At 41.4% G+C, this 16,067-nt stretch overlaps 1 protein-coding gene across 4 annotated transcripts in view; it reads left to right on the forward strand.

The window, feature by feature from the left end:
- DENND5A (DENN domain containing 5A) overlaps positions 1 to 9,806 on the forward strand; it is a 61,384-nt gene extending 51,578 nt beyond the window's left edge. For all 4 annotated transcript variants that reach the window (XM_021529483.3, XM_021529482.4, XM_021529481.4 and 1 more), the window contains 8 exons: positions 497 to 618; positions 2,436 to 2,581; positions 3,137 to 3,255; positions 4,412 to 4,593; positions 5,407 to 5,489; positions 6,701 to 6,824; positions 7,644 to 7,812; positions 8,022 to 9,806. In XM_021529483.3, the coding sequence (XP_021385158.1) occupies positions 497 to 618; positions 2,436 to 2,581; positions 3,137 to 3,255; positions 4,412 to 4,593; positions 5,407 to 5,489; positions 6,701 to 6,824; positions 7,644 to 7,812; positions 8,022 to 8,205 (1,129 nt within the window). In that variant the 3' untranslated portion in view covers positions 8,206 to 9,806. The remainder of the gene's footprint in view (positions 1 to 496; positions 619 to 2,435; positions 2,582 to 3,136; positions 3,256 to 4,411; positions 4,594 to 5,406; positions 5,490 to 6,700; positions 6,825 to 7,643; positions 7,813 to 8,021) is intronic.
- Positions 9,807 to 16,067: the final 6,261 nt, after the last annotated feature.

Raw genomic sequence — 16,067 nt, forward strand, 5'->3', positions numbered from 1 at the left:
CTGGGTGATCACCTATAGCCAAATAGAAGCAGATAGCCCCAGTTTTTGTCTTATGTCCTTTGAGAACAGTGTTCTGTCATACATCATGTGCTGGAGAACTCTCCCATGGCACCTTCTGCTCAGGAGTAACTTAAGAGAACTTTCTTGACTTCACTTCTGTCATTTTACATGGTCAAAAGAAGTCAAGTTTTTTTCAAGAAAGTGCAAAATTCCTTTTCCATCTTGGGGTGTTTTTGGATGGGAGAAGACCCTTAAACCAAATGTTACATTTGAAGGGTGGAAGATAATGAGAACTGGACTGATTCACTTTGGAGATGTCAGCCTTGCAGAGACTCAGTGTATCTTGGCACACTGAAAATCCTTGACTCTCCCAGTATCACTTCTCATTTGTAATTCCTTGCCCATTATTCATAGTGTACCTAATAAATTTGCACAGTAGAAAACATTTCACTGGAAGCATCTTGTTGCTGTGACAGATTGTGTTTTGCTTTGTCAGAAAACTCTACAAGCGTTACGCATTCCTCCGCTGCGATGATGAGAAAGAACAGTTCTTGTATCATCTCCTCTCATTCAATGCCGTTGATTACTTTTGCTTTACCAATGTTTTCACAACAATCTGTAAGTATTTGCTTTCCCTGCAACTCTGATTTCTAGATTTGGTTGAGTCCTTGTCCAAAATCCTAAGCAGCTCTGAGCAACATGCCCTAATGTAATTGTTCTGCTTTTTTCCCCTGGGATCCATCTGTGCGTGCTCTATTGCTGTTTCCATGATCTTCTCTGGTGGGCAGGAGTTTCTGTCTCTGTCACTTTTGTTTCTAATTCAGTAAAATACATAGCTCTAATAATTTTAGTTGGAGGTGAGTTCTCAGCTGAAATTTTTGCCGTGGACTTGTTTGCATGATGCTAAATAAATAGATAAAATAAATAAAAAGGATGGGTTTTTCAGTATCAATAACATTAATGCATGCTGGGAATTAAAGGAAAACAAACATTTCCTTTTTTGTGCTCAGGCTACTTTGTTGCATGCCTGTCTCTGGGTTTGGGTTGACAATGAAATGCCCATTGAGGGTTGCCTCATAACTATTCAACCTTTTTTTTTTTTTCTAGTTGTTAAAAAGATACCCTAGAGAAACTTCTAAGCTATTGTTGATAACTATAACACTTAACTGTTTTACAGAGTTCTCTAAGGTCTATGTGCCTGCTCCCACAGGACAGCAGGGAAGGCAAAATAAGGAAAGACTTTAGCAAGGCTTATGAAATTGGGGGTGGGATATGTGAAAGAACTACCCTTGGAGATGTGTTGTGATTAATACTTGTGTGTATGAAAGACAAGGCAAACAGACATCCAAACAAAATAGCTTTTGGTCTTGCAGGCAAGGTCTGGATAATGTGAAAATCTGGTCTGCTGGATGCAGTTAAATTGGCACTTACTTTAGGACTATCAGCACAGAAAATAAAAAGGGAAACATTTTAATTCATTCTTAAATGGGCTTTTAAGAAATTCCAACCACCAAATGCTTTATCGAGGGCACTGACAGCTGAGGAGATGTTGAGGGAGAAATGCATTAAATGCCTCAGCTGAAAAGCCCTGACTATAATCTGCTTATGCACTATGAAGGAAGGGCATAAAGCCAAGAAACACAGTGACCACTCTGAGAATTGGATTTTATTATAAAAGGCTGGTTAACAGAGGGCTGGGCAGGAGGTGCTGGGTGGTAGAAGAGCATGTGGAGAGTCAGAGGAGGGACTGCAGCTCAGGTGATACGAGGTATCACAGGTGAACCAGGTGACCAGAAAGCATTTGTGCATATTTCTGCTGCTATGTAGAAGGGAAAAAAATTGCTTGTTCTTTTAAGAAGTTGATGCATCCTGAAGTTAGCATGACTAAGAGTGACATGGTAGAGAGAAATTTGCAGCATTATGCTGTATTTTCACTGGATTTGTTCAGCCATGGCAGTGAATGCTGCTGCCATCCATGCCTGTAGAGAAAGGCTGCAGTTTGTGCCTGAGTGGGACCTGGGAGAGTTGTACAGTGTGCTGAGCTACAGTGCATTACAGGAATATCATGTCTTTATATCCTTGTCACTAGGCTGAGGACAAGTAACCATCTTTGTGCATGTTGTGAGGTTGGTAAATAAAAAGGGATTACATTCATGAGAAGGTATTATTCCACCCAAATTTATTTTTTCGCTTGACACTGTTTTGGTGTCAGCTCTGCTTCTTAGTGGCTGCTGTATATGTGTACACTTGCCCATTCTCAGTCAGTGCTTAGTGTGCAAGTGTTAGCATGATTAAATGGGATCTCTGATGTTCTTTTAACATTTTATGGTACTGCAGTGCTGTTTTATGACTTATCTTTTGCCCCTTTCTTGACTAAAGAGGTTACGTAATTATTCTTCTTCATTTTTAAAGTGTTCTTTCTTTTGTGTTTGCAGTGATACCATACCATATATTGATTGTTCCCAGCAAGAAACTTGGTGGCTCAATGTTCACAGCCAATCCTTGGATCTGTATTTCGGGAGAACTGGGTGAAACAGGAGTCCTGCAGATTCCCAGGAATATATTAGAAATGACTTTTGAGGTTTGTGTTACTTGATACAAAACCCAATTTGGATGTTCTGTTTGTTCAGTTTTAAATTCTCCCCGTTACTGTTGTACCACCTTGCCATACATTTCCTATCTTTGTGGTTAGTCACAGATAGCTTGTGCCTGTGCATAGAACATTTAACCTATATTTAATAGCATGCAGAGCAAAATGACTGACAGTCCTTAGTGCAAGGGATAGACAAGACTGTCTTTGTTACAACTGTGGGAGGTGTCATATCCTCTTCTGTTGCAAAACAAAGAAGTGATTCTGCTCTGATTTTTGCATGTGTGTTGTGTCCATTGGGTAAAATTGAATTCAAGAGTCTAGTTCAGCTGATGTGCTCTGTGCAGATCAAAATAGTATTTAACAAAACAAGCAAACAAACAAAACCAAGTAAAGCTGCCTACCACTAAAAAGCCCAGAACCAACCATGCAGTCAGAAACAGGAACCACATGTCTGAGTTTGTCTGAGCATGTTCCCTAGTAGTTTTCTGCCCCAACATGCTGCTTTCTTTCAGCTTCCTCTGACAAACTCTGTTTAATTTGCAGTGCCAGAACTTGGGAAAACTGACCACAGTGCAAATAGGACATGATAATTCAGGGCTGTATGCCAAGTGGCTTGTGGAATATGTTATGGTCAGAAATGAAATAACAGGGCATACTTACAAGTAAGTATCATCCTGGCATTTCGTGTGGGGTAAGTAGAATTCCTGCAGGGAGCTGGCACAGTAGGGCTTGTTTGATTAGAAAGGTCTGATCTCCTGGGACTCTGTGTCTACAGTTGCCTCGACCTGAAGGCACAGAAAGATCGTTTGGCTTCTGGCATTAAACAAATGCTGGTTCTTATGAATTCAAACAGGGTTTGCAGTTTGCAGATGTTCACGTCTCATCAGGCGGTTGGTGGAGAGGATGAGTTGACTGTTGTGCAGCTTAGAAATAATCTGCCTTGAGCCCAAGGAAGAATCAGCAAGTCAGAGCTTGCTGCTTACCAAATATAGGTGGTATTTTATATTAGGAGTGGGTACTCCAGGTGTTATAGAGACACCTTTGGACACAAGCTGGAACACAAGGCCTTATGAGTGTTAGAAACATGTGTTTACATGGGAAAGTAAAGGAATGAAACTTACAGTGAGAATTAAATTTATTTGTGTTAGATACAGCATAGTTTGATGCCCTGTCCTTTGTTTAGGGAAACTGTCAGGCTCATGTTGATGTCAAATTGGTGGGTAAGTCCACTTAGGTCTCCATGCCAGTTCACTTGTAATTAAATGAAGAGGAAAGATTCTATTTTTGGATGCTGTTCAATTTTCCAATTAAACTGATTAAACTGCCATCAACATTGGTTTAGAGAAAGTGATAATGAGCAAATGAGCATGTGTGCTTTCTAGTGTCTGATTTAATATCCCAATTCAGTAGAAGTACTGGTGTTCTGGCATTTAAGCATATATTTGGGCTGTGGGGTTGTTTTATAGCTGGCTCGCTATGTAGCATATTCAGTGTATTTCTTCACCCATCTATGGGATGTAGTAAGGATTTACCCTTTTACCCATTTTTCCTCAAAACATGCTACATGTGAGACTCAGGCAAAATCTGCTTTGTGGATGGATCATCTACTGCAACACTCAGCACAAACTTGGAACTGAAAAGCTGTTTTACTTTTGCTGCCTGTGCTGGCAAAAGCCAAAGCCAAGACTTCATTACTTGTTGCCGGATGAATGAAATCGTTCTGATAACTATGCTAGCAGGATTTGGGCTTTAGGCAACTGTTGAAAGTCTTTGGCATGGAATTGAATCTGGATTGATCTATCTCCTTGATGTTGTTAGGTTTCCCTGTGGAAGGTGGCTTGGGAAGGGAATGGATGATGGCAGCTTAGAGAGGATCCTGGTGGGAGAGCTGCTGACTTCGCACACTGAGGCTGATGAGCGGCAGTGCCGAACCCCTCCCCTGCAGCAGTCTCCAAGCATGATCAGGAGATTTGTCACTATCTCACCAAACAATAAGCCAAGTGAGTGCTGGGGGTTGTCCTGTCTTGTCCCGTTCTGCATCATCACCTGGGGGCTTGTAAACACAACTGGAGTTGGGAGAGGACCTGTGAAACTCAGTCCAGTGTCCTGCTTGTACTCCAGCTAACTTCCAAATGATAATCCTGGGCATCTTGTTCTGTCTCCTTAAGATTTGAAATCTGAAAGGGTGGCAGATCTGTCTGTGCTCCTGGCCCAGTGATGTTTTTTGTATTGTCCTTCACCAGTGGAATGAATGCTATGGAGGAAGGTAGAAATTTGCTGCCTTTTCTCTGTCTGTCCTTCATGGATGAAGAATCTTGCTAGTGGTTTCTATTAATGGACTTCTCTTTGTTTTCTCTTGAGGTCAGTGTTCTGTTGTTGTCTTATTCCTGATAAATGAGGTGGTTACTTTGTTGTCCCAACCATACCAATACTTGGGTTTGCAGCAAAACTGCCACAGGAAGTATTTCCAGGATGCCCAGATTTGTTAGTCCTAAATAAAGCACTGCTTCTTTTCTTGGCTTTGGGTCCTGGTCTGACAATTCACATAATGTGTAAAAACCCTTTCCACTACTGGTGTTTTGAAACACCACAGTGTTAACTTCAGTATAAAACCAAACCATCTCCATTCCTACCTTCTCAACAACAAATAAATGTATAGTTGGGTTTCCATTACCCACAGCCCAGCACTGTTTCCTTAACAGAATGAGTTATATTTGTTTGTGCTCCTCTGCTGTGCTTTGTGCTGTGCCATAACCCTCACACACAGGTACAATTTCTGAAGCTGTAACTGGATATATTTTTGTGTTTTGCAGAGCTAAATACTGGTCAGATACAAGAAGCTATTGGTGAAGCTGTTAATGGTATTGTCAAGCATTTCCACAAGCCAGAGAAGGAGGTGAGGGGTTGATGTCTGTGCAATGACACTCCTGTCTTACAACTCTGATTAGTAAACATGAGAGAATATACAGCAGAAGTAACTAAACTGAATAAACAGCCATGTGCTTGAGAATTCCTGAAGTGGAGCAAAAATGAGATACTGAGACTGCACCACTGAGATAGTACAGCCTCAAATACCTGTGTTTTTCTGCTAACTGGGGCATTTTGTTAAATTAAACGTTAACATTCTGGTATTGGAAATTGTGGTATTAGTCATATTCTACCAAGTCAAATTCTACTGTCAAGAGCACTGCCTACTGTTTAGTTTGTTCTGAATTAACTGACATTTTATATCTGCATTGAGCTCTAAGTAGGTTTTCGATGTCTGTTTTACATTATCCTTGCTACTTAAAACATGAAAGCTCATGGGCCACTTTAAAAAATGGGAAAGAAACAAAGGCCACCCTGAAAACATCCACATACCCCAAGAAAGTGAAGCAGAAGTGCTCTTCAAGACTTTTCTGCATTACACATGTAAGCAGCTGACACAGCAGTGATTTTCTGAAACAGACCTAAGTAGCATGTCCCTGTCCAGCCCCGTGAGCCAGGGAGGTGCAGAGCAGTGCTGGATGTGGATAGATGGCTCTTGACAGTCAGGATTTTTTTACATTCCTCTAACACCTGACTTCTAAATTCATTATAGCATGACAGATTCATATCCAGGGTAATTCTAGTCAGTGATCACATTGGTAATAATCTCAAGTGGTCATGCACTGGTTTTGCAGAATAGAATTTACCATCATGTGCTGAAGAAAGACTTTGTTTTTTACTGAGTATTAAATGTTGTTTTTGTTGATAAGTAATCAGAGGCCCCTGCTACACTGGGTCTGTGACATTTGTGGCTTAAAAATAGAGGAAAATATTTTCCTAATTTTCCGCAGTGATTATTATAGGTAAATCCTGCTCATTATCTTGGCCTGCTTGAAGCTTTGTTTGGTGATGATGATGATAAGGCCCTGATAATGCTTTCCTCAGCCTCATTCTTAGAGAAGTCAATCCATTTTTGAATGCTCAGGACTTGTGAGAACTGGGCTGTCCTGTTTGGGGTCACTGTTTGACAGCAGATGTGAACTTTAGGCATCTGTTTATTTAAAAACTTAGTGGGACATTTGTGTCCCAGAGTCCCAAAGCGAGGTGATGAGTGTATGTGCTTTCTGTGTGTGCTGGCAGAGAGGCAGCCTGACCCTGCTGCTGTGTGGAGAAAGTGGACTTGTTTCAGCTCTCGAGCAAGTGTTCCAGCATGGATTTAAATCACCGAGACTCTTCAAGAACGTCTTCATTTGGGATTTTTTAGGTGAGTGGGAGGATAATATCCCAGAGTCTGATTGTGTCTTTGAAACACATCCATCTGTGTTCCTTACCACTGCTGCTGTGTCTCAGCTGCTGTGAAGAGTAGACTTCTTGGAGGCATCTCAGGAGCTGAATGGCCATGAGAGCTCCTACCTGCTCGTACTGTTATCAGAGAGAGCTTCTGTCTTCTGCCAAAGCTGACTGTGCTTGATGCAGCAACTGGGCTTTGTCCTTCTAGCAGTAGTGGTGTAAAACAAACTGTCTTACTGAGGAGGAGGTACATGAATAGGGTGGTGAATTGACATAGGGTATCCTTGTTAATTGAGCACAATGAAAGCAAGAAATCACACTTTTAAGAGGTTGAGTTGCCTTTCAAAGCACAGCAGGTAGATCTAGTGGTGTTGTATGTACTGGACATTGTAATAAAGGGGTTATAAGCCCATTTTTCACACAATGGTCTAGATCCCTTGACACAAAGCTGAATAAATCAACTGAATTCACAAACACATTTTAAAAAATGAATTATTCTAAATGTTTCAATATTTTGAATAGCTACTTCAACATTGCAGTTCCCCTTATATGATCATTTTACTGCACTCAAATTCAGTGGAAAGGTGAACCTCTTTAGCATTGTTCAGAGGGGAGGAAGTGGAATCCCAGTTTTATACAGGGGGAGCACAGGACTGAATCAAACAGAAAAAACCAGTGCCTCAAAGTAATGATTCAGGAAATTAGTGGATGAGCTTTGATCTGAGGCCTTTCAATTTTAATTTTCTTCTAAATGCACTGATTAAACTTCATTCTTTCCCACCATTCTTTTAAGAAAAAGCACAAACATACTATGAGACCCTTGAGCAGAACGAGATGGTCCCAGAAGAAAACTGGCAGACAAGGGCCAGGAATTTCTGTCGCTTTATCACTGCTATCAACAACACCCCAAGAAACATTGGGAAGGATGGCAAGTTTCAGATGCTGGTGTGTCTTGGAGCCAGGTACAAAGAAACTTCTTTATAATTGTTATTGATATTCTAATGAAATGAAAAGATGCTGCACATGGGGCAGTTACTCCCCATTCCCTGTCTCATAAGTGGAGAGCACGGTAGGTCTGTTTAAAAGCAAAGAATAAAAATCATGTCTGTGCAGATGTGAAATTAACTTGGCTTTATTTTTATTCCCAAACTGCCCACTGGCCCCTTGTCAGAGACCACCTTTTGCACCACTGGATCGCCCTGCTTGCAGACTGCCCCATTACAGCCCAGATGTATGAGGACATAGCCCTGATTAAGGATCACACGCTGGTGAATTCTTTGATTCGGGTGCTGCAGACCTTGCAGGAGTTCAACATCACCCTGGAGGCATCTCTTGTCAAAGGAATCGACATCTGACCTCCTGTCCCACAGGAAAAACTGTCTTTACAAACACAAAAAAAAAGCAACAAGGAGTGAATCTCATTAGTATGCAAAGTTCTGTCTTGCCAGTACATTGTATCGTGAACTTGTTCATGGCCCAAAAATGCAACTTTGACTTTTCTTGAAGGAAACTCCAGAAAAAGTACAGGCAAATGGATAGAAGCTGTAAACTCAATGTAAAAAAGAGGATTTTGGTATAAATCTATTTTAGAGTTTATTTGCTGATTTGCTTTTTACACACTTTCATGTGAAAGAGATAGAGATGAGTATTGTGCAGCTTATTTTAAAGCTGCAGTATTTCCTTGCCATAGAAAATGTGCAGTGAGCCTTTCAGCATTCTGTGAACTTGCCTTCAGGTATGCTGTATGTCATAGACCCCAGTGTATACACTCCATTTCTGCTGAGAAGGTCATTCTATAGTTTTTAAACTAATATTTTATATATTAACATTATTACCAATGTTTGATTTTTAAGGTGTTGGGTCATGTTCTGCTGCAAGGGAACTACAGATCTGATCTGTGCTTTTAATAGCTCCAAAGCACTGATTTGTCAACAATTATTTTTTCCTTTATTTTTGTTGTCAGTATTATTTTTAGTGAAATCCAGGAGACTGAACCGTGAAATGTCCAGAGATCAAAGTAATATTTTTCATATTGGTACGTAATTGCACAGAAGAAGAAATTAAGTCTGTTTTTTAACTGATGTTTTCTATTTATTTAACCTATCATTGTGTTTTGTAAGTTTGTCTTAAAAAAAAATCTTCTATGATACAACTGGCTATATTATGTTGCAATTCAGAATTTACAGTGTAGCCCACTTAAATGAAAAACCTGGAAATATTGTTCATAACACAAGAACATTTCCACTTAAAACAGCCTTTTGAAGCTTGGTATATGGTTGCTGCTGGTAACTCTCTTAACTGCTAATAAAGAGGGACAGGAGTTCCCCAGATGCCAGATGACTAAATAAAGATCTTTATGCCCCATCTGAAGTAATAACAGTATACCTTACTAACAAGTATAAGGATTTCTTAATGTTTCTGAGAAGAAAGTGGTATTAAGTTTTTTCCTTTTGAGTGCATATGTCTTGGATCCCATTGTCACAGTCTGCTTCATTTGGGATGCTTTTGTTTTTAGCAAAGAAAGTTTAATCCATTTCTGCTATGAAACACAAACATTTTGAAAGCTTAATTTATTAGAGATCTGGAACTTGGCAAATGCCTAAAGGCATCTCTGTTCATTTGAATCCTCTGATAAAAATCTCTTTGAAATGAATATGTGACTTAACAGGCTGATTTATCAGCATCACAAATTACTGTACAGAAGTTCAGGGCTGTGTATTTAAGAGGTCTCCACTGTATAAACTTATCTCAGTATTGTCTCTCTTTAGAGAAGCACAGTCCAAGTTTTTTGGTTCATACAATATTGTAGCACTTTTACTTTACCTACAGCTTAGTCACATCTTGTGATAGTTTTATTTCCATAATTTATGAGTATAGCACATGTATTAAATTTTTGACTATTTTTACTTCTGTCCTATTTATTTCACTATTAAACTGAGAAGTTCCTTTGTCACTATTTATCAGAGCAAGATTCTTCTTTGATTTCACAGTAGCATTAGGAAGATGTGAGGGTAGTCTGAGCCACTCTTCACATGGGGTGGGTGCAAATTCTTTCACAGCTTACAGGAGCATTTCACAGGAGTATTCTCTGTGTGTGCAGGGTTGGTTTTGTTAGTGTTTTTTAAAATTTTTCTTCCCTCTTTGGAAGGGCAAAGAAAAAAAAAACAGTTTTACTGCATTCTAATAATTTCATATGTTCAATTTAATATGTTAGGATAGTCTTTTTACACCTGCCCTAAATTGTTTATGCATTAATAATAGCAAAAAAAATTGGTTTATTTTGGTGGGTTTTTTGTTGATTTGTTTGGGTTTTTTGTTGTTGTTTTTGTTTCAGCTGTCTTGAAATTTACTTTACCAGGGCTTATTAAGTAAGACAGAAAGGTTCTGTATTTTGACCTTAATAGTTGAGCTGATCCTGTTAAAAGCATCTATCTCATAGTATTAAGGGTGGATTAATTTTATCTTGTATGAGGTAATTTTCCTGAACTAAAGTTCTTTTTTTATCTTTTTTTTTCCTTCCTTACACAAGTTTACCTAGTGAGATGCTATACCACTGGCCTAATGGCTGTTTTGGTGTGGATTGTTTTGCCCTCATTAGGACAGTTGGAAATCCCTGGGATGGGCAGGGGCTGGGATTTGGTGATTGCCAAGGGGGAGCTCCTTGGCTGGCTCGTGGGGATGATGCTGCCCATCAGTGAGAGCACCCTGAGTGCAAAAGGAAGAGACAGAGATCCTCTTCCAGCTCCTAGGTTCCTTTATTCTCACAGCAAAAGCCAGTTTGAGGTAGACCTTCCTCCTCCTCTCACAGGGGGGCTGTGCTTAATCCTTTTAGGGTTCCAAGCACTTTCTGCTGTGGACTTCCAAGTCTGGAGGGATTTGCTCCACTGACAGAACAGTAGAAGGTTCTGAGATGCAGCAGAACTAAAGCTGGTTTTGTTAGCTCCAAAGGCATCCAAGGAAGAGCAAGATGTTAAATGCAGCCTGTACAGGATTTTGGGAAGAGATTTGGCTGGCATGTGTGAGAACAGCCCAGGCTGCAGGAGCAGCCACAATCCCACCACTCTGCAGTGCTCACCTCACACCCACCCACTTCTCCCATGGCTGTTCTAGCAGCAGTCCCACAGGATAAGGTTAGGATCCAGCATTTGCTCTTGCCATGCCATTCTGCTGAACTTTATAGGAACAGTGTAGTCAGCACCTTTTTATCCAGAGCTTTGTAAAATCTTTCTCCCTTTGTTCAGAGTAATGCAGTTTTAACTTTTTTTCCTGTTACTTTTCCAAATTAAAGGGACAGGTTTGGTAGGTACAGTTATTGTTCTGTTGTTCAGTGTGGATTTTTTGGTAACAGTTAATGAGAAAATAAAATCTTTATAACAGCACACGTTCATTCTGGAGAGAGAAATGCAGTGATTAAAAAGTAAGCAGTTCATCATGCAGTGATGAAAATACATACTGCTAAACTGGCCAAACATGTTTACAGGGTCATACCTGATTTGAGAAGAAAAGTTAGGTTATCACCTATCAGTTATTTAGGCTTCTTTGGTAAATGCTACAGTGATACTTTATACAAAAAGAAAATGCAAATTAATAAAGACTTGGTTTAAATGTAATTAAATACTATGATGGTAAGTTTATACAAAAAAAAAAAAGCCTTTACCTGCCATAAACTTTAACCACCTGATATTCTGTAGCTGAAAACATATTCATGAACTGGAGACTATTCCACAACTTTTTCCATTACAAAGAGTATTTTTCAAACTGTTCAAATGGGACTTACTAGTTGGATGACCCATACTTTTTATGTGTTTTAAATTCATTAATATGTTAAGATTTCTGCAGTGAAATGATTCAGATTTAACATTTTCTGTATATTGTCAAATGAATTTTGTCCGTAGTGAAGAGACTATAGGATACTTGAAAATACTTGAAGAAATTGTACACGTACTTCACATCTTTGTAGCTGTTTATTTTATACCTAGAGATTGGCTGTTAAACTGAGATAAAGCATCAATACCTTATAAACTATATATTTTACTACATGGGGAAATCACTGGCTTGTTTTTTTTAAGGGCCGTGTTGAAGTTTACATTATAATGACAAAACCAGGTACTGTTTTCCTTTTTTTATTTTTCCTGTGCCATTTCAATCCATTGGACATTAAATGTGAAGTGGATATACAAAGAGGTTTTACAGGTGTAGCTCATTTGCTGAATTGCAATAAAATTTGTCTTCTAACATGAAAAAATAGCATTAATGTGCTATTTTCAAAAAGCCTGTTATAATTTGGCTGATATCTGGCTCATTGCCTGGCTGCAGGTCTGTGGGATGTTTTAGTGGCTCATTTCAGGAGACCTTTGTTGTACAGTTTTGTGTCTGATCTGTTCAGCTGGAGCTGCTCCCTCCCAGCTCCAAGGCTTCTCCCAGGCCATCCTTGTCACTCTGCCACCAGTGGAGGAGATGCCTGCTCGTGACTCGGGGACTGGGGAGAAGGGGGAGGCAGAGGGACCAGCACAGACCTTGGAAGGTTCTGTGATCACACACCCTCAGGTGTGCTGCCTTTCCCTCTGGTTGAAACTGTGCGAGGTCACCACTGAATGTTCCAAACCACCAGGGAAGACAGAAGAGGAGGAGTTGGATCATTAATTTGGAGGTACCTCTGTAGCTTCACCTCTCACACCCCTGTGGTAGTTTTGCACGGGAAATTTTGCACCTGGTCTGTGGTGGAGGCTTTTTTTAAGCAAAGCAAAATAACAAGTGTCGATATCCCTGTTGGGGGAACTGCATGGATCTGCCTGAGCTGGGGGTGATCCTGCACTGCCAACAACTGATGGTGTCTCCCTGGGGGATGCCAGAGGGTGAACCCAGCCTGAGCCATGCTCTGGTAAGTGGTGCTATGGACAGGTTTGGGGTGCAGTCGTGGGCTTGGTGCCTGCTGTGGGTGTGCTGAGCCCGTGGGGGACACCAGAGCTGCCTCAGGAGCTGGGGCCATGGCTGCTCCCTGGGCTTGGGGGGGACCTGCTGCTCCTGATCCCCTGCAGGGATGGACGTGGGGCAGCTGGGTAAGGGCAGCTTCACTCACCTCGTCTCAGGTGGTGGCTTCAGGTTTTTCAGATTTCCTCCAAGGAGAAGGAGCACCAGGAGCAGAGTCTCGGTGGGCAAAGTGTGTTGTGCAACTCTGGGTGCACAGGCAGGGACTGTTCACTGACTGCTCCAGTCTAAAATGTTACTGTTTGTTGTAGCAATGACTTGGGAAGTTCTCACAAGGAAATGCAAATGTCTGAAAGTTATTTCACATGGCAAAGTGTCTCCTTTTCCCCCCATTATCTCAAAAATATGTGTGTATTAATAGATCATGCTGTATTCAGTTCTGCTATAAACAGGAACTGTTCTTCATTTCAGGGATAGTGGTATGTTAAGATGCAGATCCTATAACATTTAAAATATCACTGGTGTATCTGATGTTTGGGAAATTTTTTTCTACAAGTGGCATAAAAAGACTTAGACAAGACATATAAATTACATGGGAGGGTTTTTAATGCCCCTTGTGACCACTTAATCCACAAAATTCCTCTGTCTCAGATGAGTCTGTGCAGCTCCTGCTGATTACTGAGGATGTGTTATTTTTACACGGAATTCAACAACCCTGGGACACTTAAGATGAGAAGTGCAAAAATTTGAGAGGTATATTTCAAAGAGAAACAATTACTCAAAACTCAGTGTACATCTGGAGATAAGCAAGGCTTGAAACTACAGCTCTGAGACATTTTTTGTATGCTTTGGAGCAATTAAATATTTGAAAGTATTTTCTCACTTATCGGCCTCCTACTTTTCCTTTTACCATTCTGGCATCTCCTGGCCCTCCCAGTTGTTTTCAGCTGCTGTCACAAGCACTCATTATGCTCACTCAGTCATGCTAAATTTTGGGTCAATATGATGCAGGCCAGCAGAGTTGCTACTTCTCATTTAAGTGCAGGTTAAATGGCAATCTACATGTCTTCAAATAATGTTTGGTCACCATCAAATAATGCAATTTAACAAGTATTATGAAACAGTTTTTCACCCAATTTTTTCAGACAAAAGTATTCATCTCTACTCAGGACATGAGGTGTACAGTTTCTGAAGCAGATTTTACATCCAGCTGCTCTGTGGCAGCTTAGTCTCCATCTCTCAATGTGAGGCAAGTGCTTGTGATAGTGAAAATGGAAAGCAGAGGGGAACTGGGGGGGTCTTACTTCTATGGAAGTAGATATTTTCCAGGATCTACTTTCCTCCCTGAAACTTTGTTACTTGATTTTATTTTAAATAGCTGAAAAAAATCCCCAAATGGTCCTATTTGGGTTGTCTTCCTGTCCAACTGCCCTGGTATGGTTGTTTTCCTTTCCTCATACTTAACTTAGTGCTGAAGTTGAATCTTAAGAATTTTTCTAGTTTCTCTCTCTCCCAGTCAAGGTCTTCGTGCTCATAGTAGTCATCTGTCACTGTGACTCTGTGGTTGAATAGAAATAGTTAAAAAGGCTGCAGAAAGGCATCTGAGTTGAAGTCTGAGCTTGTCTGGTTTGTGTCTTTAAAGAGATATTTTAATGGCAATTCTTCATCATAAACAAATGTGTGTTATATGTGAAATAATAGCCAGGATCTTTCACAAAACACTTAGAGATTTATGTATAAGAAATGGCTTCATTAGCTAAGATAAATTTGATATTGTTCTGTTTGTTTTCCAAGCTGCAGAGAAATCTTTTGATCTAACTCAGGCATTCCCAAATATTTATGTCTCGCTTTATGTTTTAGTTTACAGAAGTAAGAAAGATGCTTTGCTTTTACGGTGCCTCAGAAAGCTTTGGATATTTTGGTTACATGACTCTTCAGTGTCTCTTACAGTTTTTTCTGCTACACTCTTCATATGTGTTTTACTTAGTTTTTTGCAAATCTTGTGATCAAAGTTAATTAAATTAATGCTGGTCAAGTTCATTGAGGGGATTTGACTGGGCAGTGCCTGAAATGTGTACCAGCTGTTCTGTAAGGTGGCTTGAAGTCATGTGCCTGGATGGGAGATGGCTTCTCTGTCCATTTGGGAGAGCTGTTTGTGCAGAAACCCTGAGTGATAGCCCTGGATGAGAGATGTGCAGGTGTGTCAGTTCCCACCCCAAGTATGGTGGTTTGTTCTGGAGATCATGGAAATTGTCGAGAAACCCTTCATTCATTTATTGTTCTCTGCTGGTGAGGGGAAGATTGGAGTATGGTGCAGGGCTGGAGAATCCTTGGGGTGTTTAATGGGCAGCTTTATGTATTTATAGATGAGATTGCCTAAGACTGAAGCCATCCAGGAGACACAAAAGGTTGCTTCTCATTGGATTTAAAAAGAGAATAACTTTGATCATTTCAAAAGCAATGAAGCCTGATGCTCCAGTGAGAAAGGAGAGTAGTAATTTATAGCTGCCATTAAGGAAACAAAGACAAAGACTGGGGGAAAGTTTCATTCTGAAGATTTACTAATGTGTATAAACCGCCCATGCAACTAGAAACAGCTCGGTATTTCTCACAGAACAAAACAAAAGAGAAAGGCCAGTGAAATGGGGATGGGAGGGAGGGGTGGAATAGAATACTGCCCGCTTTTGCTCGCACTCTGAAAGGTCAGACATTATTTAGGAAATGATCATTTCAGTGAATAATGTATGAACCAATTTTACCTGCCAAAGGAGCGACAGCTGTGAGAAATCCCTGGCTGGGAATGGAGGTGGGATGGGGATGGGGCTGGGTTGGGGGTGGCGTGATGTGTGGGTTTTGGCATGGCCTTCAGCCGGGGATTCACGCTCTGCGGCGGGGTGTAATTACACGGTAAAAATGTCAATATTGTGTTCCTGAACAAACGCGAGCGCGGCTGGAGCGCGTCGCGTGTGTTCGGGCTGCGACAGGCTCCGTGCTGGGGCTTGTCCGCGCCGGGCGATGGCTCCGGGGCCGCGGGGAGCCCCGGCACACCGCAGCCTGCGTGTGAGGTGTCCCCGCCGCCGCGGGCGGCAGCGGCCCCGCGGGACACCTGTGTTTGGGGCGCCGCAGGTGTGCGAGCGCCGGGGCGGCCGCCGGGGCTTCCGCGGGCGGGGACGGGGCGGTTCGTGAGCCGGCAGCGCCCACCGCGCCCGGGGCAGCGGGGCAGGGCCGGCCCGGGGAGGGGGAGGCCCGCCCAGCCCTCGCCGCCCCGCGCCCGCTGTCGGTGCGAGGC

The sequence above is a fragment of the Lonchura striata genome, chromosome 5 (genome assembly GCF_050655825.1).
Source record: "Lonchura striata isolate lonStrDom1 chromosome 5, ASM5065582v1, whole genome shotgun sequence".
NCBI lineage: Eukaryota > Metazoa > Chordata > Aves > Passeriformes > Estrildidae > Lonchura > Lonchura striata.